The following is a 25,457-nucleotide window of genomic DNA, read 5'->3' as shown; positions in this document are numbered from 1 at the left end:
CCTCTCCCACGCGCACGTTTCAACACATTGGCTATCAAGATCGGACTCTCTCATGGCCGGATCGAACTTTCACTTGAGGGGGTGTGATAGAATAAGGAAACCAGATTACACAGATCAAGCAAATCACCTAAATCATTGTCCATTAACTTCCGCATCTTCTCTGTATATTGTAGATTAACTTCTGTATATTCTCCCTTGTACATCACGTTCATTCTCTGTATATAAACAGAGCTTGTATCATCAATAAGAATCATCCTTTCATACCAATTCAATAGCAAGTTCCCATGAACGTTACGAAAGATGAGAAAGTGGCAACATATTTTGAACATTAGTGTTTTTGCTTTTTACAAATTTTGTTAACAAAATGTTCTCACTGTTTTATCTATGGCATAACATTTGTTGTGTGATTTGTCGCGTTTGGACACACAACATTCAAAATTCAACTAATCCTTAACGATACCTAATTGATGTGCTTACGTCTCTCTTATGTAATCGCAACTCTTAATAACGTCATTATTATTATTTTTTCCGATGGTTTGTGGAAAAAAGGTTAACATAATGCCAATCTTAAAAATAAGGTGAAGATATAAACTTAGATTTATCTATGACATAACATTAACGTCAGTCTTAATCAGGGTATGAACTTAGATTTTTTCATATAATAAATACAAATTTGAAATTAGCTAATTAAAAAACATGTGTAAAGTTCCTTTCTCTCTGAATGGCCTGACCTTATTACTCTTTTTTTTTTTGATCGAAAACCATACTTGATTAGCTAAAGAAGAAAACATAAGTAGTTTTTACTCATCCACAGACGGAGAGTTGATTAAGGATAGCAGCGCTGATTTCGCTAGAGTATCAGCTAGAGTATTTCCCACACGCGGGATGAAATGGAAAGAAATGTTACTAAACGAACTAGATAGATAGTGAATATCGAAGAGTGTTCCTTGAATCCAAGTGTGGTTCTTCTTGGTAACAAGCAGAGAGATGAGGCTTTTGGAATCAGAGAACACTCTAAGAGAATCAATGCCACGGTTGACCGCTTCGGAGATTGCGGTCTTTAACGCCAAAGCCTCTGCTACAAGGGCTGAGGGGACTGAGCGGCGTTTTGAGAAGTTGCTTCCTGCTGGTGAAGCCATGCTGTCGCTGAAGTGCCAGCCCATACCACAGTTTCCGGTTCAAGAGTCCCAAGCAGCATCAGAGTAGACGCTCCACGAGGATCCTGCAACAAGAAGGAGTTGGGGTACATGGGGGTTAGACACATGGCGAGAGAGATCCACATTCTGTGGCAACGGAATACATTTTTTCGACTCCTGAGCTTCTCTCCAAGCTTTAGAGTCTTTGAGGATTTTCAGAACTGATTCCTCAACAGTGTACTCTTTATTTTCAAAGAGTAACTTATTCCTATTAGTCCAAAGGGTCCACAAGACCCATGGCGAGATCGGAGTTGATCCCAATCCTATCGGAGGCAAGGTTATTACTCTGCTACAGCTATCAAGTAGATCCGGTACCGACATGGGAGGTTGCTGGAGTGAAGATGGAGCATGGAGACAGGGGAGTTTGTTCCACACTTGGGTAGCAAAAGGGCAGTGGAGCAAGACATGTATCTCTGTTTCAACTGCTCCACAACGTTTGCACTTATCATCAATATCAATTCCCCTGCTTTGTAGTGCGGCTCCAACGGGTAGGGCTCCAACGTTTGCCTTCCAGAGTAAATGCTTGAGCTTCGGGGAGGTGTTGAGGGCCCATATCCTCTTCTTCCAGTCGAAATGGTCAGAAGGTTCAGCCTCAGAGTTGATCTTTGCTAATGCGTACCCTGATTTTGTAGTGTAGTTCCCAGATTTATCCTTCAGCCAAACCAACTCATCCTTCATGTTGCAGTTGCCTGACCTCATTACTCATTAGTCAATAGTCATCATAATGTACCTAGATCTTCTAGAGTCTTCTTCTATACTGCCTATAACAAATCCTAGAATAAAATAACATGTGCTGTTGTTGTTGGAGAGATCTATGATGAAACACTTTGGTGATGATATTGATAGCTAAGAAATTTAAACGATAAAACCCCTAAAACGCGTCTTGATGCATTTCACATTGCACATGTCACTCGAGAAGACTTGACTCTCAGATCTTTCTAGGTGCTTGTGTTCACACTTCGCCACGCTCCTCTGAAGGACGATTTTAATTATAATTTGTATTTTGTAATTTAGCAGATGATTTACCAGTTCAGGAAAAACAAAAATTGTTATTTGTCCTGTAATACAAATTGAGTGTTGACTGGTTGGTGCGTGGTGAGATTATAGGACCACGTTATTTTGCTTGTTTGGCAATTCTTGTACAAGCCTCTTTTGTCATTTCTGCACCTCTTCTTCGTTTGTCTTTTTCAATGTTTACTTACATTATATTGTTAATTGTTTGATTAAACAAGAACGTGGACCAATCGATTGGTCATAACTAATAGCACTGACCATTAACTACCAATAATGGAGCTGGAATTTGGTTTCTAGATTTATGTGTGTGAATAGCATTCTTTATGTGAAAACATGTTCCCCTTTGAATCCTGGCATTTTTATTATTATTGGCATCGATGTCTGTATTTGTAAAACTGAAATGAAATAAATGAAATAGAGGAAGAGGATATAAAATCAAATTAACAAATGAACACAATTGGGTTTAACTCAATTTAATGGCTTATGTTTGTTATAATTTATGATGATTTTTGTTGAACTAATAGTTTCTAAATTGATAGAAGTTACTATTTTTATGGAATAAATTTAATTTTACTATTTTATGCTATAACTTGATAGAAGTTACTATTTTTATGGAATAAATTTAATTTTAAATATTAGCAAAAAAAAGTGAAACATTTTTAAAAATTCAGAAGGTCAAATATGTTTTACTTATCACTTATCAGACTATCTCCACTCTACCACTGTATGGAAAAACACAAATCCACTTCTAGTAGAAATCCTACAATTCAAGTGATCAAATATTTACAGATTTTATTTATAGTCGATTCTAAATTTAAAACTTTAGGAAATTTATGTCAATATTTAGAATATAATATGAGTTACATACTAAATTTTAATCCTTATATGTTTTAATATATTCAACATATCTAATTAAAAGAGTGATAAAGGATTAGACACGCACACACTATTAATAGCAAAGATTCCATTGGAATCACAACCACGGAATGAAGATGACAAGATGGAGGAAGGTGGTGAGTGGTTCAATTAGGCTTCACTAATTATGGTGATGTTAAAACGTGACGAAGATGTTAAATTGAGAGAGGGGTCAAATAGTAGGGTATAATTAGGTCAATGAGAGTCGATGTGGTTGTCGTTGATTGGCATCAGATATCTTAATCACAACTTGTGTCTATTTTTATGAGTCCCTTGGATCTCCATATCTTTTTGGACGGCGGGACACCTAAAACCTCTCCCTTAGCTTTTTAAACTATATTTTAAATCATGTCTTTTTAATTGAATTAGTGTTTAATGAAATAAAAAAAATTAATATCATTCATTCATAGGTAACACGAAGTGAATACTTGAGTTTTCTTGCATCAACAGAACATATAATTGGACATATACAGAGCATTAAAACAAATATAGCCCTGTTCGTTTGGTTACCGCAGGTTTCGGCGGCGGCGGCAGCGTCAGCGGCGGCGGCAGCGTCAATGAGAACAGTTGTTGTTCGTTTCGCAGACGCTGACGCTGCCGCATATCATATCGCGACCGCAGGTTTTATCGGCGTCAGCCGCAGGACGCAGCGTTCGGACGCTGTCGCTGCCGCCGGTTCCTGCGTCAACGAAACGAACAAGAGTTGACGCAAAATGTTGACGCTGCCGCTGCCGCCGGTACCTGCGGCAACCAAACGAACAGCCCTTATATATGTGTCACGGGGGAGACGGGAAGCGAGGCGAGGATCGTGCTAAATCATTCGTTGAGTCCACAAATGAATAAATCTGAGCTCTAGTAAATAATTAAAAAGAATAACCACAAGGGAAGGGGATAATTAATTAGTTGGTTCCCTGTCAGTTGTTAATTAAGAATAATCGGGAACCGCCCATTTCCATTTTATATTCCGTAAAAGGCTTCTTCTTCAATGTTCTACACTTCAGTAAATCATTATAGTATAACGTTGATGGATTAATTATTTACGTGAAAGAGTACCTAATTAGCTTAGATTAATAATGTGTATAATCCAAGGAAGGTCGACGCTATCACAACTATTTCCATGTTGGGCATTTCGATATTAGAGAGATGTAATGTAATCAAGAATCTTGACGACATTTTTTAAACATGGTACTTTTTATTATCATCTGAATCGTTTTAATTTCTCATATAAAGCTCTGTTGATTTTGCATATTCAATCACATCATACAAGTATTTAGTAACATCATACAAGTATTTAGTAATGGACTAATAGTATAGTTTATAGTTTTCGGAGATTAGTCTAGAACTGAAATTGTGTAGTTAATGTGATTTATAAGAATAAACATTTGAGTGTTACCATGAAATTCCACGTAACACAAGAACCGTGACACATTAGATGCCATCATTTTTTTCAGTTTTTGTTTCTGGTTCCAAAACTCAAAGCAACTGGAATGCTATTTTGTGGAATAAAATTATTTGGAATTGACCGTTTCCCAAAAATATTTACTAGTTATCATAAAAAAAATTTAGAAACAATTCCATATATTCTATTTTTGGAATGGAACAAAAAAAATAAATCATTTGTAAATATTGTTTTTTTATTCAAGATCATAATCCTTGGTGAATGAGTAGAATGACATTCCAAAAATATTTTCAGTTTTTATTCCATTTAATCTATCATTCTATTTTTTTTTTCCAAAAATAATTATTTCTTTAATTCATAATATTCATTTTATGAATAACCAGTTACACCCAAAATTTTGAAGGCCTTTTGATTTGGTTGGTCTTTCGGAATACAGAGTAGCTAAATAAAGGTTAGAATAGCGTCATCATCATCTTCCGTGTGAATTTCAACCATGAACCGCTTTTGACTTTCTCTAATTTCATATAACCGAAAAAGTCAAGGTCCTAGGAGAGGGGGGGGGGAATGAAAATACTAAATCTTTTGGGCACATTTGTAATAAAATAAAATTATAAGGGGTGAATAGTATGAAGATGGAAGAAAACGAAAAGGACTGATGTTGATAGGGTTAACATAAAAGCAAAGAAAAGGGTCCCGCAACACGTGGCCTGTGTTTCATTCCTCTCTCTCATCTTCTTGCATATATAAAGAGAAGATGAGATTGGAGAAAAATAAAATAGCAAATCCCTAAAACTGAATCGGATTGAGCAACAGCAGCACACACACACTCACGTCTTGTAGAAGAAGAAGATGGGGTTACAAGGTCAACTCTCCGACGTCTCCTCCGATTCAATCCCTCTGATGCTCGTCGCTCTCCTCGCTACTCTCTTCAAACACGTCCGCTCTTTCTTCCTCCGCTTCTCCGCCTCTAATCCTCATCTCTCCGTTGTCGACGAAGCTGCTGCTTCTGCCTCCGTTACTTCAGGACTCGCGAACTTAGCCGTACTCGCAGACCAGCTCAAACTCAACAGACTATTCTCGTACAGCTACGTTGATAACGCCGCCTCGGACTGCATCGTGTGTTTGTCTACGCTAAAGACCGGAGAAGAAGTGAGGAAGCTGGATTGCAGACACGTGTTCCATAAACACTGTTTGGAAGGTTGGTTACAACATCTTAATTTTAACTGCCCGCTTTGTAGATCTACGTTGCTTGCCCATGGCCATGGAGAAGGTGGACCGAGCTCTCAAGCCACTGCTTCTCATTGAGTTTCTTTTTTTTTATGATAAAAAAAAAAGGAAAGAGAGAAGAAGAGTTTGGGCGTTTTTGATCTCGTTGCTTTCTCCTCTTTTCTTTTGGGTGTGATTTTTCGAAATTCACTTCTTTATATATATGTTTTCGTTTCTTTTTTTAGGAATCTCTAATCCTTTTTTGTTTTTCAAATTTTCGGACAGTGTGTGTTGATGTAAATCTTTAGTATGAGAAGTGTTGTTAGTCTTTTGCGTTAAGATTTGTGTCTTGTTAAGATTTAGGAAAATTAAAAGCTTTGCATTTGTGAGCTTTCAAATTATTTGGATATGACCTCGGTCAGTCCTGGATTTAAACACATCAGCAACAGCGTTTGCCATGTCTATAGTTTTGCACATAAGTTCAATGCCATAGGGCCTTCCTTCTGGGAGTTAATTCCAAAGTGTACCTTAGACTAAGCCCAACCCAACCGGAAGCTAATCCTAATTAAAATATATTAACCAAACACACAAGTCAACACAATAGCCATCTGAAACACAAAGTTTTATTCTTTACTTAGTCGGATTTCGGAAGATTCAATTATTATAATAAGAAAACAAACAAACTTGGGAATTGGCAAATCACATGCCTCCCTGTTTGAATATATGGTTAAACAAGTCATTTTGTTGAGCTCAAATTCTGCAAGTAATCTCATTTTCACATCAAAAAGTCAATTATTGAATCACAAATATTCGACTTAAAAACCAAAATGGGAAGTGTATTTGTTTTCTACTTACAAAAACATGAGGTTTTGAATTTTGGAATAGTGGACTACTTGTGTGTGATGTAGTGCGCAAGTTGAATCCTACAGAATATTTCCCCACACAAGAAATCACAATATCATACATACAGTTACTTCTTTCTTCCTTTTTTTCCAGATATAATTGGTTAAGCGTAGAAGAGTCTAATAGTTGAATAGGATTTTGAAAAACAAACAAGAAAAGCTTTAGGCGAAATAATCTAGAGTCATGACTCGGTAGAAATTTGTAATTTGCACGGACTATAAATTGAACAAACCAGAAAGCAGCTAAGTAGTTTTTTTTTAATTGTTAGTATAGGTTTTGAATTTTGGAAGTAGTGGACTTGTGTCTAATGTAGGTATATGCAAGTTGAGTGTAAGGCTGATTTAACATTTCTCTTGACTAGAAGAAAGAAAACCATGTTGTAGTTTGAGCCTTGAGGTCCATTTTATTAGTAACAACTAGGTAGGATTAAAAATATGAAATAACGGAATTATCTGAACGTGAAGCTGGAATAGCTCAGTTGGTTAGAGCGTGTGGCTGTTAACCACAAGGTCGGAGGTTCAACCCCTCCTTCTAGCGATTTGTTTTTATTGATTTCCAGGCTTATGACTTATGAGAGGATGAATGTTACAGTTATTCTAAGTTATCCTAGACAAGCTATAGTTTACTATGTTTCTGATCCCCTTAGTATTAAAATAAGAGCATTCATACAAACTAATCTTATCCTTATGTATCATAAACCAAACATAATCAGTTCTACAAAGTGTTAAATATTATAACAAGTAACACCCTGTTATATCCAATACTACAAAGCTATACTCAATACGACTATGTAGATCCAGTAAAACTAGTATGTAATTGGTTAAGATAGTATTGTAATGAATTAAAGTTCATACAAAATTCTGGAATTTGTCCAATTCTTCTTAATTAACACCAAAAAAATTTCATCGAAGGGAACCGGCTATACAAGAACTGCAATAAAAGATTCCGAAAAATTGATTATGTTCGAGTAGAAAAGGATGACAATGCTGGGAAAGAAAAATCTGAATTTTTGACATGTGTTCTTCATTCGAAAAAAATTGGTTCCAAATTTTAATTTAATTTCGAATATATATGAATGGGTCGAGTCGGTCGGGTCTAAACTCAAATAACCCATGTCTGGTTTACCATCAAATAACCGAATGAGTTGGTTTTTGAAAATGGTTCAATAATTTGACCCAATATATGGTTTACTTAGGTAATTATTTCAAATTTAGCTGGGGAAAATTATTCTTTACTATCCATTTCAAATTAAAATAAGTAAATAAAAAGATTATTTTAACAATGAGGACATATCAGATAGCATTTTAGTTCAAGGCTCATTTTAGCCGGTCGTCCATGGGAAATATTCGAAATTAGGAATATGAGATGATGTTGTTTGTTGTTTGTAAAAACACGATGAATATGAGATAATTTGCCGTTCAAAAAAAAAGGAGATGATAATTGTTTGTTTGTATATATCAAACGGTAGATTACATCTTGAATGCCTTTACTATAAATAAATAAGAAAACAAACATGAAACAACCCCAAAACACTATAAAGTTGTTTCAGCTAAGAATGTTGGAAACTGGACCAGTAAACCAATGGCGGGCGCTTATAAGCCAGTACGAGAGGATTATGGCCAACAAGCCAGCCACTGCCACTGGAGTGTAGTTAAGTGTCTCCGCCGTTATAGGATATGCCACGGGAAGTGAGAAGAGGACGGAGATGGTTGCAACCCATATGACTGCCACCCAACCGACCACCTTTCCGTACCTCCCTAGGCTGAATGGTCCAGCCACAAAGGTTTTGCGTGACAGCGTCACTCTTAGAAAGATCGGTATTGCGTATGCTATGTACAGTCCAATGGTTGCTATCGACACCATTGCTTGGAACGCCACTATACTCCCCAGTGACTGCCAGTTTATATCACATCACATCACATCACACATACAGACACAAAGAAGAGGAAGAGAGAGAGGAGGGCTTACGGTGAGGGCCATACAGAACGATATGGAAGCAGAGAGCCAAACCGCGTTAACAGGAACCTCTCTGCTGTTCACTTTGTGCCATAATGGAGAAAATGGCATAGCTCCATCTCTCGAAAACGCATACGCCATCCTGATCATATCCAATATACATATGATAAAAATCCACTAAGTCTCAAAACCAAACACAAAGACATACATACCTAGAATTGCTGGTGACAGAGCTCATGCCACAGAAAAACACAGCAACGGCAACAATGCCTAAGCACACGATTCCTCCAGTACCACTCCCAAACCTGCTCTTGAAAGCTAAGTAGAAGATCTCAGCGATGGCGTACCCACCAGAGTTGTTGGTCTCGCTCAGGAGGTAAGGTATGTCTGTGACAGCATAGCTTATGCCCAATATATAACCCCATCCAAACAGTATTGATATCCCAATTGCACTTATTATTCCTCTTGGACCATTCTTGTCTGCGTCAATTGTCTCCTCAGTCTACAACAATTTTTTAATCTCATTACACCATCAAGAAAAGCTTAACACAATAAGAAAAACATAACTCATACTAACCATGTGGGCAGATGCATCATATCCTGTAATGGTGTACTGGCTCATGAGGAGTCCCAGAACGAATATGTAGGCGTAGCTTGTAATGCCGAGTCCATTGTCAGTGTTGAAGTTAGTGAAGACAAACTTAGTTGTGGCTCTCTCGGTAGAAACCACAGGAATCAGGATCATAAGCACCAGAACCCCTTAAATAAGAGATACTTACTTGGTTACTTATTCTTTTTTGAGACTTAAACACACAAACAAAGAGATGAGAGGCACCTAGTAGATTCCATAGAGCAGCCAGCTGTCCAATGAAAGACAAGACGGAGATAGGGAGGCTGTTGAGAAGTGCATGTATGAACAAGATCCCCCCATGTATACCAATGACTACATAGTCCGATCCTTGGTATCCTCCGCCGTTTTTACCGCCGGTGGAGAGAAGGACGATCACTTGAATCAGCTGTGCTAGAGAAAAGTCAACGCTCGCAGTAACTGCCCACTGCAAACACACAACACAATCTTTGTATTTTAGTCAGACACAGTAAAGTTTGGTCAGAAATTGTCATACTACACCTGACCAACGATGTTGAACCTGAAAAAACCGACACACGAAATTAGAGAGACGCTTGCTTAATGATCGAGAGAGAAAGAGAAGAGAAGCAAAGATTCATGCACCAGCCGGTCAGCCAAGAGGCAAGAGGAGCCCATCGAGGGCCAGCGAGCATAGCACTCCAGTAGTAGAGACCACCGGAAGTTGGGTACGAGGAGCAGATCTCAGCCATCGACAACCCTACACACATAGTGAACACTCCAGCCACGAACCATCCGTAAACCAGAGTAACCGTGCCGCCGAATCTCAAACCGGTGTTGTACGTTGTAGTGATCCCCGTGAGCACCGAGATGATGGAGAAGGAGATGGCGAAATTGGAGAATACCCTTAAAAGTCAAAATGTTTTAGCAAAGAAAATTCACCACTAAGACAATAAAAAAGAAGTGAAAGAGATAGAGACAGACGAGAGATCACGCTTGAGCTCTTGCTTGTAGCCAAGCTCCTTGAGTCGGGCTTGGCCGGAGTCCATGGAGGGAGTTAAAGACTGATCACCGGAGAATCCTCCCATAGTTGCTCCTCCCTCCAAAGGTTGTTGAGATGTACGAATCGAATGAGATATTTTTTCTGTTACACACATATAAAACATCCAACCTTTTTTTCTTTTTCCATTTTCTTTTAGTTTAAAGTTTAAACTAAAAAAAAAAAGAGAAAATATTTATTGGTAGGTGGCTTGATACGACCAAAGTACCATACTCTATAACTTTGACATCTTTGTTTCTTTTAGCAAAACAGCTGTTCAAACTAGAATCTCGAGATTCTCAAGTCAAAAAAGCGTTGATTTACTTACAAAATGTAAAAGAGTACACGTAGAAGTTAACACACATGCAAACTATAGCATCCACACACACTCTCACCACGCCCAAAAAATAAAATAGCATATAATGAAATTTAAAAAAGAAAAAAAATCATCTTGGAGCAGTGGAAGTGCCAGACTCCATGTTTTCAAGAGACACTGTTCTCAACGCATCTCCGTTTTGTTGTTGTCCTCGTTCCTGTGCTGCTATGAAATAAGCGTAGGGACCCCATCCTTCTTCATGGTAAGGGTTGGGATAAAACTGACGGTAACAAAAGGCAGCAACAAAGAGACCAATGAGACCTCCAGCGAATACGTCTTGCCAGTGGTGCCAGTAGTCATCCACACGCGATATCCCCACGAGGCAAGCCGCGAGGAGAGGCGCGAAGACAATGCAGAGCTTAGCCACATGTCCTTCTCTGTTAAAGGCCTTGAGTTTACCAGACAAGTAGAGCGAGAGGAAGCCAAGTCCCGCGAAGGACCAAGAGGTATGTCCACTAGGAAAGCTCTTGTGACCTTCCTTGACTTCTCCCGGTTCACCATGGCATACCACACCGCCCAAAGCGTCGAACAGCTCTTTCCCGTCAGGAAAGCAACGCCAGTAGAAGTTAGGACGAGGTCGTCCGGTGGCTAGCTTGATCGAGTCTGTGATGATACCAGTTATCAAAACGGTGAAGAGTAAGCCGAGGATACTGTGGTGCAGATCGTAAACACATGTTCGTTTCACGTAGAAGCAGACGAATATTATGATAGGAAGCAGGACAGCGTAGATTGGGACGGACCAAACGGGGATGGTGTTGTCGTTGAAAGGGTACTTGAGATCTGTCATCATGTCTTTACCGACGTATCTGTAGAAAGGAGAGATGAGTTGCAAGCCGATCTCGATGGCCACCAAGATCACGAGTATGATCCAGTCGTGCTTGTGTTTGGAGGCGAGACCTCCTCCGTGGCTTCTTATTGTGTGAATGCCGAGATCTATCTCCTGCATCCTCCCTCTCTGCGGTTCTTGTTCCTGTTAATAACGGAATGCGATTCATTCTCAATCGGGCAGTTTCTCAGTATATTATCATCATTACTTTGTTATTACCACGACAAGACTTGCTCTATACATCCAGCCAGTTTTGTCTGTCTGATTCGCTGACGGTTCCATTAACTATATTTTCGTTGACTTTAACCTAACTTAGCAAGTTGGCATTTTCTTCTTTTTGAAAAGAGAAGACGAACAGAGAGGAGAGTCTAGATTAGGTTTACCTGAGTATTTCCCCAGAACTTGAGAGGAGCGAAAAGCGATCCAAGTACCATTAGAACAATGAAGATTTTGATTAAGCTTTCTTCACTACAGAGAGATCGAGGTTTACAAGCGCAGTGCGGAACGGAACCAAAAATAGAAACTGAGAGTAGTTGCAGAAGAACAAGAAGAGGAGGGATGGGGAATGGGAATGGGGTGAAGACGCGTTTTGTCTTTATTAAATTTTCGCAACTTTTTGTCGGAAACGTTGATAGAGGTGTTTGTCGTGTTTCTGCTGGACGGTTTACAGAAACAGGGGAGTTGTTGATGTAACTTCCTCCTCTTCTTCTTCGTCGCGTTAGATTGAATGCAGTTTTCGTGTTTGACTTTTTTGACTTCTCTTACCGGCCTAGTTCGGCCTTCTCTTCCACACCGCGTGGGTCCTACCTTTTTTTTTAAAGAAATATTTCAAAGCATATATGGGCCTGGGGCTGGGAATATCTATCTACATGGGCTTTCAATTAGCCGATTATGTGGGCCTTTTATCCCTCTTTGCCATGTGGGACAACACTCGCACCTAATTAAGCGCACAGAGTTTGGAAACATTTTCTTCAAGTGCACTGAGAATCATTCGCAAATCACAACTACTAGTAAAATTCAGATTCCATGCAAACTCGTCAGTCTTCTTTCAACTGATATTGTTCTTGTTGTTATAATTTGGTATATTCTAGATATCACATTATCGGATATGGCACTGATTTTTTTAGATGAATGCGAATATAAATCAGATTTCATTTTAGTTAAGATCCCCCCCCCCCCCAAGGGAGAGAATCTAAAATATCTTTTAGCTAAAAAGAAAATGAAGCAATCCAAAATTGGATCTCATTGATGGAGAAAGTAGAAATTACTGTTTGTGAGTGCCAAAAAGAGGATGAAGTCAAGTAATCAGGTAAAAAAGTCACAAGTCTGTTTGGTTTTATTCTGGAGTACGTTGCCAACTTGCTCTGACCTGAGAGATGCTCTGTTTTTATTTTAGCCTTGGGGGTATTTCAAGAAATTGTTTCATTTCCCGTTCCATCTCTAATTCTTTAAAAATATTTTTTATTCATTTATTTTATTCAGACAAGTATACAAAGAAATAAGTATATTAAGTAAATTGTCTAATTAAATATTTAAACCTCGATTTTCCTTATTTTCAAGTCTTCAGAAATTTTGAAACTTCCCTATTTGTTCTCTTAGATTAGCCGAAATATTTATTCCAAATTAAAACCTTTACTTAACTTTTTAAAGTTTAGCTAACTGTTTTGAAAATTTGAAATCACTCTTGTTACCCAAATTTCCGTTTCAATTTTATCTGTTTAAAAAAAAAACCCAAATACTCAACTGGAAATTTTAAAGATTATTATCACTTGGACTCTCAAATGATTAATTTCCTATTAAGGGGGATTTTATCCGTTTCTATCTTTAAAACAAATATACACCAACTAAAAATTAAAGATTTACAAAACTGTCAATTTATGGTTAACTTTTTCCATATTCTTTGCATCTTCACCAACCAGTAATATCTCCATAATGTGTAGTATTTATTGCTTTGGAAAAAGAATAGTAAAAATAACTATACAAACGCAAAAATAATGATGAGTAAAAAATATGTAGATTATTTTGTCTGTGTGTAGTGAGTGGGGTTTGTGGGTCCAGTAAGTGGTGGGCTTCTTCCTGGCCCACGCTTAAATTGGCGATACATATTTTCCTTGCATACATTATGAACTTCTTATACTTTACAGATTTTACCTGATTATTGCCTATGCCTTTGCACTCACGACTCAACAACACACCTATTTTGTTTAGTGCCGGAAAACACAAAGAAGACAGCGAAGAATGCTTCTCAGTTCACAGTCTGCAAAAACAATATTCATGTAATTCTTGTCTTGCTAATGAGAGAATGGTTTTAAAAGGTTTTCTATTTGAGGTAAATAAATAAATTTTTAAGGTATGTAAAAAAGAAGAAGTCAATTCGAAGGTTTTGAACGACATCTCGGCCTCCGAGACACCAAAAAGTTACAAAAAAACTGTAAAACGAATAATACTTAATAAGTACAAATAAAAGTGTGCGATAGAGTGAAGCTTGTTGCCAGCTAAAGTTAGCTGTTTATTTGTTGGACCTACCTTTACTATTTTTTTTTGTTTCCTTCATTTCTGCATTTCATTTTTGCTTATAACGTCGTTTAATCATATCATCACTCTGTAACGCACACGCATTCACGTCTGTTTTGTATATTTGATCGTAAAATTCACTCACGATATAGAAAGAAAAAGGTCGATTCTACAAACCAGTCTTTATAGAAGGTGAATACACAAGTTTATTTATTCTCTTCAACAATTAGATGTTCCAGTTTTGATCCAATTCAAGCTTAATTCATCATATTATGTTTATGCAACTGTTCTTTAATTCTATTTATCTTATCGCCAAATGTTTTATTAATATATGAAGTGGATAAGTCATTTTTTTTATTTCCATGAAATGTTAACGTGGTGGACCATCCACGAACTAGTTCTGTATCATTGTATTTGTATGTGTAGATACATCCCGATCATTTTCCTTAAGAAATGAAAGGAAAGTATCTAACTATTTTTGGTATTTCAGACCTCACATCTCTGTCAAAAACAACCTCTTTTGGAAGCATATGTGATCTTATCGTTCGTTTGTATGAAATTAACGAACGTTAGTTTTTCTTTTGACCAAAACGTAACGTTAGTTTTGAAATGGACGTTACTTGCTTAGTTGCTTTTTCTCAATATATGTTCATTGATATTTATTTACTTTTTTGAGAAAGGGCTTAAGACATTGATATTTATTTACTTATCTTAAAAATTGTCGTAATCTTCTTCGCCCAGCGAATTAAATAATCAGGTCATGTATTATTATTGGCATATCAAGAGAGTTGACCTGGTGAGAAAATATAGATGATAAACTTGATAGATCAAGTTTGACTAAAACTCAACAAAAATAAAATAATGGGACGGAAAATAATGCACATATGTAAGTTTTTAATATTGCAGAACAAATTAAGCTGGATAATGAAATGTAACCTGCTAGATAATGAAATGTAATATGTTGGAGTTAGTTGTAACTATATTAAGTTTTGGTATTATTTGCAAGTTTCGGTTTGCTTTGGACATCTCTTATAGTTTCTTAATTAATCAACCAACACCTACCCACCCACCTTCTTTTATTTCAATTAATACTATAAAATTATAATCTATAGTTTTTATTGAAAAGCTCTATCCCCAAGCTGTATTGTAACATGATTTTTTTATCCTCGTATATTTTTAATATAAAAATGGCTATCATCATTCATCTTTGATTTCGGATGTGATTCAGCTTAAACCCTACGTTCTTTATGTCATCTTTTTTTAAAAAGAAAGAAAACACTCGCGGATAAATGTCACACCTAAGTAATAAAGGGGATCAAAGTGAAAGTGATTAAAATGGTGAGGGGTAAAGTGCAAAAAGTTAGATTAAGGTGAGGGATTTATTTATTTTTATTTATTCTTTATAACTTTCAGTTGATTAAAACTATAACAAAGAGGGTGGTTGCATGAGCGCCGCCTGGAGCTTTGACGCGATTCCTATATCCCGAACCACGTACCTTTGAGTTCACGCGCGAGTTAACGGCGTCGTTCTTGTGTTTTGCTCCCGTCTTCCTACCATTTTTAATTTGTTGGTAATACTGAGGGAAAGAAAATTAAAAGGAAATTTGACCAAAAAAATTAAAAGGAAAAAGTCACAAGGAATGATGATGACGTCACTTAGCAAGATGGCTCTGCACAGCTACGTTAAAACCGCGTGTTTGGGTCCATATGAATAACCGACGTAATTTATTTATAATCTTATATATTAAAACATAAGTCATGACTTCTTTTCATGTGTGATTTTTTTAGTTTAGACCATTCCTAAAACATATCATATTTAACATAAGTTCATTATTATATCTTTTAATATCTTTATCTTTTTATTTGAAAAACAAATGAATATATTTAAAATATTCTAACAAAATCTTTTTAAAATCTTCTTAGAATCTTTTAAAATTTACTTTCAAAAATTAGTTAGTTTTAATTTAAATTATCATAAAATATAATTAGAAATTAAAATTGAATATAGTTTTGGTTTATAAACGAAAATTTAAATAAAATGAAATTAATTAATTTCACAAATATATTTATTAATAATTTTTAAAGATTTTGTTAGAAATAAATATTTATTTTTATTTTAATTTTTTTCAAATTTGTTTTCTAATAAAATAAAAATCATGATTTTTTGATGAGTGATATTTTTATTTGGACCATCATTTAAATTTTATATTAAATGTATATCACTAATGCTAATATACATAATATTTTTAACTACTTTAATCATAATATCTTTTATATCTTTTAATTTTTTTTAAAAAAAAATTAAAATTCTAACAAATCTCTTGAAAAAGATTATAATAAGATCTTAATTGTCATAAATTGAATATAAATATTTTCAACTAATTTTGTAATTAGTAATAAAATGTTACTAAAAGAATAAAATTATATCCTATTTTATCAATTTTATAATAATATCTATTATTTTAAAATAAAAATGTTATATTGAACAAAATATGATAAAATTATTTTAAATTGATAAGTTAACATATTTTATTTTCATAAATATAAAATATTTATGCTAAAAATATAATATGTTGGTAGAACGGGTTAATATTAGTAAACTATATAATACATGTATAAAAATTTAACTTATCTTAAAGTTTTTAATATACAGTAATTTATTATATAAAATTAATAAACATTAAAAAATTACTAAAAAAATCTAGCGATTTGAATTACGGATCATGATTATAATAAATTAAATACAAAATTATTTTCATATATGTTGTTTCATGCATTAAAAATTTTAGTTTAGTAATCAAACGCAAATTCAATAAGACAAATATATAATAAGCAACATATATATGTGATGATTTTAATTTACAGTATGAAAACTATAAAATTATTATATTTGGTATAATTATACAAATATTTAAATATGTGAGTAACATTAAAAATATATAATAATTATGTAAAACAAATATCTATATATATAAATGTGAAAATATATACCCGCACGGTTGTGCGGGTGGAAATCTAGTTTATATATTACTCTAGCAGCTTCTTGAAAAAAAACTCTGAGCAGCCACGTTAAATCGCTTTTAACCTCGTATTGAGGAAAAAAGGTCGAACCCATTTCGTATCCAATGCAGACAACTTGGACTACAAGTTCCTGAAAAACTAGCAGCTTATTTCGCAGAATCTGTCGTATTATACCATTTACATTAAACTAATTAGATTTTGTCTTTGTCTTTTTTTTTTTACTTTTTTATCGTTCGAGAGGTAAGTAAAAGAGTGTTTAAAAGCTTTGGGTTGAGCATTATACGTTAAGGTTAAACTATATTAGACCAGAGAGCTTTCCATTTCATGTATTGTACGAGAGAGAGCTTATTTCTTGGGTAAAGAGTGAAGACCGGTTATGTTTTGCCAGTATATATTTAAGATTGGCATCAAACTTGTAACGACGATATATATCAACATATTTTATATTTTATGTTTCGTATTTGTATTCAAATCGTTATTTTATTATCAACATATAACTAACTTGCGAAAAGAATCAAAATATTATGTTTACTATATGATATTATGATTTGTGAAATATGTAATATTATATACTATTGGCAACTGAATCATTCACCAATTAATGGTTTAGTGTTTCATATACAGTTTCTAACTTTTTATAATAATAATACTATACTAGTTATAGTGCTCATATTTATTCGAGATATTCTACTATAATTCTGCCATTCTGGTATCAGCGAAGTATAAGGAGAGTTAAGAATTTGAGTCAGTATCTGCGAGTTTCGTCCGGAAGTTTCAGACGTTCGTTTCCCGCTTCAGAATCGGAATCAGAAGCTTATGAAAACTCTCAGAATCTCGTTTCCAATACGCTTTCAAAAATACTTTTTTAAAAACATGTTGGAAGCTTATGCTTCCGTTTAAGAATCACCTTCCATTTCAAAAATTCAATGTCATTAATAAGTAAAAAATATAAATTATATTTTTATTTTATATAAAATTCAAAATTAATAGTATTAAAATAAAGATAATACAAAATATACAAATATCAATTTTAGTACTATAAATTATCTTTGTGCATAATTTTCTTTTTTTTGTAATTGATCTTGCATATAAATTCAAATATTTGTGAACTATTAAAAATAATTATTTGATAATATTTTTTATAAGCTTAATCAGTTAGTATTTTTTATAATAAAAATATGAATTCAACCAAATGAATAAAATTATTAAAAATGAAAAAATAATTTTTTATATATTTTGAATCATATAATTTCAGTCATAAGTTTTATTAAATCATTTTTATGTTTATATATATATATTTATTTATTCGATATATGCTTCCAACACGTATTGACTTCCTAAGTTTTTAAAAAATCTTGCTTTTACGCTTCCATACGATTCTACTTCCACACAGCCTTTGACTCACTTTGGAATGGGTGTATGTCGACTGATTTCAAAAAATTGAATTGCGGATATATAGGTATTGATCAAACTTATTTTATGGAGCGGTTGTGGATCGGTCTAATTTGAATTGCAGGTATTCATCTGAGCTGCACTTTTATTTTTGAAAAAATGAAAAACAAATTTCTTCAAAATATATTAATTTTTTATTATTATTATTTTAATTATATAAATAGAATCAATAGCAATAAATCATGTTTGAAGAGGTTCATATGAAATGTCATGTAAAAAAATAACTCGACACCATGATGATGAATTACTTTCAGAAATAAATAACTAAAATATAATTAAAATAATTATTCCTTAAAATTTAAAATTACGGTGGCCTATTCAAAATATCTGTAGATTTCTACAGAGCCGGTGCTGGTTTACTATTTTTTGCCAGTTATGCACGTCAATTTTTGAATAAAACAAATTCAACTTGCGGCGAGACGAATCGGAGCGGGTTTGGCCTGTTTCCCAATACTAAAAGGGACTATTGAATCGAGAATATGAGAGGATTTTAATTTTTTTTTCTTAAATTCTTTCTTATTGTAACAAGCATTTATAAAATATTATATGAAATCTAAGTTTACTGAATTATTCATTTGTATAAATTTCTCTAAATTATAGCTTATTGAAATATATGGATTTTGTCAATAAAATCTATGAAATAGTATTTGTTGGGCTTTGAAATATAATTTTTATTTAATATATAGTGAACCGAAATACCAGTTCAGATATAATATTTAAAACTTTTTAAAAGACAAAACGAATTTTTCTTTATTTTTTCACTTTAAGGTTTAAGAAAATTAAAATGTTTGGAATAAAAAACTGAAATAATTATTTGAATATCAATTTTTTAATTTAATACACGTTTTTTATAATTGACAAAATAATTAAATATATTTATGAATAAATTTTGATCATTTGTTTTTTTTTTAAGATCGAGAGAATATTTTCAGAAACCCTGACTTTTTTTTCAAATAACCTTAAAACTCGTAAAAATAATCCTACAAAATCTACTTAAATCTTTGATTTCCTTGAATTTAGTATATGTTAAAATTATCTCAAATCTTTAATCCAATTCTTAAGCATAAAATCAAGCAATTACCATCTAGGCACTTGGTAGTAATATCCACCACTACCATATTCTATAGTAAGGATGCTGTCAATTACTAAATAAATATGTGCATGCATGTATTTACGTACGAACTAGAAACTTAAAAGTTGATTTTATTTGAAACAGAATTGCAATATGCTCTTATGGTAGTAATATTATGCTCCCCACAATCACTTTTATTTTTAGGGGATTATGACTCACTCGAAAGAATCCTTTAAATTTAGGGAAAATTTGGATAAATGCACTTCAATAAGAATATTATTTGAAAAATACACCTTTGTTTAAACTTTTTGAAAAATACACTTATCTATATATAAATTTACCAAATTGCCCAATTTTAATATTTATCAATTCTTATAAAACAATTTTTTTAAACAATTTTTTAAAAGAAAATCGAATGAGAATATGAAATATCTTTTAAATATACTGCACAATATCTTTCTCATATCTTTTTAATATATTTTAAATTTATTTTTTTATTTTGAAAAAAAAATTAAAGAACGCAGGGTCGTCTTCTCGTCTTCTTCGTATTCATTCTACTTCTGAATTTTTTTTCCTTTCTCTCTAGTTGAACAGATTCTTCCTCTCATCTCAAGAGGTTTGTTGTTTCATCAATCAGATTTCAATTTCTAATTCTGCTTCTCTTTTATTCTGACAATCTGTTTTTTTTTTCTTTTAGGAAAATCATGTTGCATTTGGCTGGAGTGTTGGGAGAGTGGAAGATGAATAAAGGATCATGGAAATTCATGGTGAATACAACAGCAGGAGGTAAATTATTTACCTTTAGGGAAGGTTTGAAGTTTGATGATATGGTTCAGTGATATCTTGCATATTTGCATTGTTTTATCCATTCATCCATGAGCATTTTCATCATATAGATTAGGTTTCAGACATGTTTAGGTTGCATTTTGCATACATGAGTCTCTATTAGGTACTGGAATACCACATGAGGCTATTTGGAGCTCAAAAGAGGTGAAAAGGTGACCATTGAACGAACCGAGCATGGGAGCGACCTCCCGGAGCGACATCACGAAGTCGCTGTGTCCCACTTCTCAGAGCGACCTTCCTAAAGCGACGCCATGAAGTCGCTCGCGTTCTCATTACTCCGAACAGTCTTAGATGACCCTGGAGCGACCTCTCAGAGCGACCTACCAAAGTCGCTCCCGATCCAGAGCGACCCGTTGGAGCGACTGCACAAAGTCGCTCGCGTTTTCACGTCCGGAGACACACAACTCGCTCTCGGAGCGACCTCTCGCAGCGACCCAGCGAGGTCGCTCCCGAAGCTTGGAGCGACCTGTCCAGAGCGACAGGGAGAAGTCGCTCGCCATCTTGGTTCCCGGAGACAAGAAATCGCTCTCGGAGCGACCTCTCGCAGCGACCCAGCGAGGTCGCTCCCGAAGCCTGGAGCGACTTGTCGGAGCGACGAGCCGAGGTCGCTCCGCGCCTATTATCTGCTCGATTTCTATTTTACTTAAGGGCCTTTTGGTCATTTCATTATGCACGTTTTGCACTTGGAAAAACCTATGTTTTAAACATCTTTTGTAGCCACCAGGCAGATCATCTTTTGATCTATTGAGAAATACACAAAAACTCTCTGGAGAAGTTCATCTCTTGGATTTTGATTGTTATGTTCTTGTGTTCTTGTTGATTTCTTATCTATTTCTCTACATGATTAATCTGAAATCCAATATGGGTTTAAGAGGAATCATGGAGATTAGTGAGTAATCACCTTTTGAATTCATGGGTTAGGGAGATTAAGGGTGATTAGGTTAGTTCTAGGATGTTTTAGTGTAGATCATTCTTGTTCCTTGCTAGTAGAGTATTCATAATGCATCTTCTGAGTTGGCCACTCAAAAGTTGATCAATAGACATTTCCCACCCAAAAGGTGTTTGATGAAATGCCTGAGACAACTCTCCTAGGCTTTTAGTATACTTTGCCAAAGACATTTGTTGTTAAAGATGCTAAGATAGCTAATAGACTTGTTAGTAATGATTGCTTTCATATTATTCAACCAAAGACATTTGATGTTTGAGATATGTTAGCAAATGAGCATTCATCTAGACATAGAGCTTGCTTAGAATTGTGTCTAGGCTTAAGGTTGATAGTTTGATTGATCATTTGCCATCCTTAGTTCGATACTTGATCACCCAAGGTCTAATCCCTATGCCCATGAGTTCTCTTTTCCCTTAGTCAAGAAAGTATCATTCTGTTATTGCTTTTTAGTTTTAGTCATAGCTTAAAACCCATCTAAATCATTGGTTGCACTTAGATTAAGTGAGTACTTGCATTCTCAGTGCTTTGATATCCCTTAGAACTGGTTCGACAATCTTCTATACTACAACATTTGTCTTAGGAGCCTTGAAAACTCCTAACATCAAATTGGCGCCGTTGCCAAATTCTGAGTAGATTTAAACATTGAGATTTAGTCACTTGCTTGAGACTAAGTCATTTTTATTTTCTTTTGTTACTGATTCTTCTTCACCTCCCTTTAATCTACAGGTGTATGAACTTGAGGAGCAGGGGTCCATCAAACCTAGTTCCAATAGCTGCAGACATCAGAGCTTTAGAGAGAGAGTGTGCTAGAAATAGAAGAGAAGAAGAGCAACAGGCTCACTTGCAGAGATTGAGTACTGATATGGGAGACATACCTCAAAACCAACAGCGAGCAGCTCGACCCATTGGCACTTACGACCGCCCCAACATTCATGGTCATAGATTGGGAATCCGAGCACCCGCTGTGGCAGCCAACAACTTTGAGATCAAATCAGGACTCCTCAACGTGATCGAGAACAACAAGTATCATGGCTTGGCTCTAGAGGATCCATTTGATCACTTGGACAGGTTCGACAGCTACTGTGGGTTGTCAAAAACCAATGGTGTGTCCGAAGATGCCTTAAAGCTCAAGCTATTCCCTTTCTCTTTGGGGGATAAGGCACGTCAGTGGGAGAAGTCTCTACCCAGTGACTCCATCACTACTTGGGATGACTGCAAGAAAGCATTCTTGGAGAAGTTCTTCTCTACTTCAAGAACTGCTAAGCTGAGAAACGAGATTTCCAGCTTTCAACAGAAGAACTTGGAAGGCTTCAGTGAAGCCTGGGAGAGATTCAAGGGCTACCAAGCTCAATGCCCACACCATGGCTTTTCTAAGGAGAGCTTACTGAGCACATTCTACCGTGGTGCTCTTCCTAAGTACAGAGCCAGACTGGATACAGCTAGCAATGGGTTCTTCTTGGGGAGAACTGAGGAGGATGCAGAAGAACTGGTTGACAACATGGTAAAGAGTGATGCAGTCTACAGTGGAGACCACGACAGAAACAGTAGAACTGAGGATAAGCAAACGAGGAAGGAGTTGAAAGCTCTACAGGATAAGATAGACATCCTCCTTGCTGATAAAGCTACCCAAGAGCAGCTGCACTTTGTTGGTAACCCAAGCCAAAAGACACCAGCTATTGTCCATGAAGTTGAGGGTTTGGAAGGTCAGGAAGAGCTGTGTTTCATCAACAACAATGGTAGCTGGTACAAGAAAGAACCCAACTTTCAGTACAACAACTACCAACAGAAGTCCTATTCCAACAACCAGCAGAGTGGCTATCCGCCAAGAAACAACCAGCAAGGCAGCTATCAGCCTCAGCAAAACCCCTCGTCTGGTTCCTCTGCTCCTCAAGAGAGCAGCACTGATACCTTACTGAAGCAAATCTTGGAGTCTCAGACTAGAAGTGAGAAGCATGTTGGTTATGAGTTGAAGAACCTTCATACCAAGATTGATGGGAGCTACAATGAGCTCAACAACAAATTCTCACACCTTGCTTCTACAGTCAGGAATTTAGAGAATCAGTTTGCTTCCATGAACACTCACCAGAATCGCCAGCAAGGATCTCTACCTGGAAAGTCTGACCAAAACCCCAAGGAGGCCAAAGCTATCACCCTTAGGAGTGGTAAGCAGTTACCTCCTAAAACCCTCACCAAGGATGCTGAGAAACTAGGTGAGGGGGTTGCCATCAACATAGATGATGAAGTGGTGATTGTTGATGAGAAGATCAATGACGAGATCTTGGAAAAGATAGTGGAAGCCAAAGGTAAAGGAAAGGTTGGAGAAGAGAAGAAGACAGTAAAAGATGGTGAAGTTGTTACTCCAGCAAGTGAAAGTTCTTTTGTTCCTCCTCCCTATGAACCCAAACTTCCATTCCCTGGTAGATTCAAGAAGCAGCTGCTAGAGAAATACAAATCTCTGTTTGAGAAGCAAATGAGTGAAGCTCAGGTTGCAATGCCCATCATCGATGCTTTCATGTTGATTCCTCAATACAACAATTTCCTGAAAGATGTTGTAGCTGCAAAGAAGAAGGAGATGGAAAGCATGATGAATCTTACCCATGAGTGCAATGCCATCATCCAGAGGCTTGATGTTCCAGAGAAATTAGAGGATCCAGGAAGCTTCACACTACCTTGTGCTCTTGGACCTATGGTATTTGAGAAAAGTCTCTGCGATTTGGGAGCTAGTGTCAGCTTGATGCCTTTGTCTGTTGCAAAGAAGCTTGGATTCACTCAGTACAAGAAGTGTAGACTCTCTCTGGTGTTAGCTGATCGTTCAGTGAAGTACCCTGTGGGCATCTTAGAGGACCTCCCTGTGAAGATTGGAAGGTATGAGATACCTACAGATTTTGTGGTGCTTGAGATGGGTGAGGAGGCTCAGGATCCATTGATTCTAGGAAGGCCATTCTTAGCTACAGCAGGAGCTATTGTTAATGTGAAGGAAGGCACGATTGATCTCCATTTGGGTAAAGAGAACATCCTCCACTTTGACATCAAGAGGAAAATGAGGAAACCAACTGTGTTCGGGCAAGCCTTCTACATTGAAGAGATGGACACCCTGCTGATGAGCACCTTGAAGAGTTACCACCTGAGGACGACGACGAGGGAGCATCTCCCTCTACTCATTCCCCATAGAAGGTAACCCACCACACTCCCTTGTATATACCATTTCATTTTTGCATATTAGTCTTCTTTTCGGTATCTCTCTCTCTACTTGACAACACAGAGACTGTGTAACTCAAGTTTGGGGGAGGTACCAAGTATTTGATCATGTTTGCTTTGATGTTGTTTCATTGAGTCATGCATTGCATACCTATTTGCATATAAAAAAAAAAAATCAATCATTTAGTTTGCATCATTTGCATTTCTAGGAGAGTCTAGAGCATATAGGTTGCATTCACTTGCATTGGGAGCAATGATTTTAAATGCCTTGTAAAGAACACTACGTTGCACCTGAGTAGCTTTTGCACCTCTCAAAAAGACTTGTATGTTTCGAGCCTTGAAAACTCTTCCTGAAACTTGTTGATTGCTGAAACTCAGTCTTTGAAGCCAACTACAACCTTATTTGAACTGAACGAACTTAATGCTTCTTGCTCATGGTCCCTTGTGTACTGAGTCATGGCTATACACACTTGAGTTGTCACATCCTTTATGCCAATCTTATTTTGACAAACTCTAGTGGTAGACCACTCCCAAAACCTTTCCCTCCTTTTAAGCTTTCATTGTTTGATGAGTGAGGCCTTCTTCGGAAAGTCTTACATGCGCATAATGTTGAGAGTATCGGGAACGACAATGCTTGATCTTCATTCTTGCTAGATTGGGCACTCTATTGTCTAGCTATAGGTGGGGGGTGAGTGTTGTGATTATGATTTGGGAGAAATGAAAAAGGAAAAGAATAGACTCTTTGTGCTTAAGTGAATTGTTTTATTGGGATAAGTAGAGAAGCCTCTAGCTCAAGTTTTGAAAGTCTTGGCCCCCAGCCTAAAAAAATAAAAAAAAAAAAAAAAAGAAAAAGAAAAAAAAAAAAAAAAAAAAAAAAGAAAAGAAAAAGAAAAAAAAAAAAAAGAAAGAAAAAGGGGCTAGCAAAGTTGTTAGGAGCTAAGAAATATTTTGAGGTTCTGAAAAAAATCCCTTGTAGATTTCAAGGAGAAGGA

The 25,457-nt window shown here is 35.8% G+C and overlaps 4 protein-coding genes and 2 non-coding genes across 7 annotated transcripts; 2 read left to right on the top strand and 4 right to left on the bottom strand.

Annotated features, from left to right (window-relative positions):
* Positions 1-760: 760 nt before the first annotated feature.
* On the bottom strand, positions 761-23,612 carry LOC125609850. The gene is made up of 3 exons (XM_048781354.1): positions 23,602-23,612; positions 11,724-11,727; positions 761-3,889 (listed from the first exon to the last, which is right to left on the bottom strand). Exon 3 carries the CDS (start codon positions 1,893-1,895, stop codon positions 1,179-1,181), a length of 717 nt encoding a protein of 238 aa, XP_048637311.1. The 5' UTR covers positions 1,896-3,889; positions 11,724-11,727; positions 23,602-23,612; the 3' UTR covers positions 761-1,178.
* LOC106397330 (E3 ubiquitin-protein ligase RHA2B) lies at positions 5,238-6,112 on the top strand. The gene has a single exon (XM_013837919.3). The coding sequence runs from the start codon at positions 5,374-5,376 to the stop codon at positions 5,827-5,829; it is 456 nt and encodes a 151-aa protein (XP_013693373.1). The 5' UTR covers positions 5,238-5,373; the 3' UTR covers positions 5,830-6,112.
* TRNAN-GUU lies at positions 7,097-7,170 on the top strand. Its single transcript has one exon. It is a non-coding gene; the product is annotated as a tRNA-Asn (tRNA).
* LOC106397233 (amino-acid permease BAT1) lies at positions 8,064-10,388 on the bottom strand. The gene is made up of 8 exons (XM_013837819.3): positions 10,160-10,388; positions 9,821-10,081; positions 9,719-9,737; positions 9,425-9,644; positions 9,167-9,348; positions 8,802-9,091; positions 8,602-8,731; positions 8,064-8,526 (listed from the first exon to the last, which is right to left on the bottom strand). Exons 1-8 carry the CDS (start codon positions 10,339-10,341, stop codon positions 8,179-8,181), a joined length of 1,632 nt encoding a protein of 543 aa, XP_013693273.2. The 5' UTR covers positions 10,342-10,388; the 3' UTR covers positions 8,064-8,178.
* On the bottom strand, positions 10,519-12,155 carry LOC106397630 (lipid phosphate phosphatase 1). Of its 2 annotated transcripts, none has more exons than XM_013838248.3 (2): positions 11,800-12,155; positions 10,519-11,560 (listed from the first exon to the last, which is right to left on the bottom strand). In XM_013838248.3, exons 1-2 carry the CDS (start codon positions 11,848-11,850, stop codon positions 10,661-10,663), a joined length of 951 nt encoding a protein of 316 aa, XP_013693702.1. In that variant the 5' UTR covers positions 11,851-12,155; the 3' UTR covers positions 10,519-10,660. The 2 variants fall into 2 exon arrangements, with proteins under 2 accessions (XP_013693702.1, XP_048637310.1); XM_048781353.1 differs by lacking the exon at positions 11,800-12,155 and adding an exon at positions 11,636-11,797.
* Positions 22,529-22,635, bottom strand: LOC125576042. Its single transcript, XR_007314576.1, has one exon. It is a non-coding gene; the product is annotated as a small nucleolar RNA R71 (small nucleolar RNA).
* Positions 23,613-25,457: the final 1,845 nt, after the last annotated feature.

Source organism: Brassica napus, chromosome A6, assembly GCF_020379485.1.
Source record: "Brassica napus cultivar Da-Ae chromosome A6, Da-Ae, whole genome shotgun sequence".
Taxonomy (NCBI): Eukaryota; Viridiplantae; Streptophyta; class Magnoliopsida; order Brassicales; family Brassicaceae; genus Brassica; species Brassica napus.
Note: the sequence above shows the minus strand (reverse complement) of the source record. Positions and strands in the feature narration are given on the sequence as shown.

Bases quoted from the DNA above. Each gene is read 5' to 3' on its own strand.
- LOC125609850 (XM_048781354.1), bottom strand. From the start codon at position 1,895: ATGAGGTCAGGCAACTGCAACATGAAGGATGAGTTGGTTTGGCTGAAG.
- LOC106397330 (XM_013837919.3), top strand. From the start codon at position 5,374: ATGGGGTTACAAGGTCAACTCTCCGACGTCTCCTCCGATTCAATCCCT.
- LOC106397233 (XM_013837819.3), bottom strand. From the start codon at position 10,341: ATGTTTTATATGTGTGTAACAGAAAAAATATCTCATTCGATTCGTACA. The intron at 10,082-10,159 runs GTCTGTCTCTAT...TTGACTTTTAAG, and splicing joins GAGCTCAAGCGTGATCTCTC to GGTATTCTCCAATTTCGCCA. The intron at 8,527-8,601 runs GTAAGCCCTCCT...ATAAACTGGCAG, and splicing joins CGTTCTGTATGGCCCTCACC to TCACTGGGGAGTATAGTGGC.
- LOC106397630 (XM_048781353.1), bottom strand. From the start codon at position 11,698: ATGGAACCGTCAGCGAATCAGACAGACAAAACTGGCTGGATGTATAGA. The intron at 11,561-11,635 runs GTAATAACAAAG...CGTTATTAACAG, and splicing joins ATAGAGCAAGTCTTGTCGTG to GAACAAGAACCGCAGAGAGG.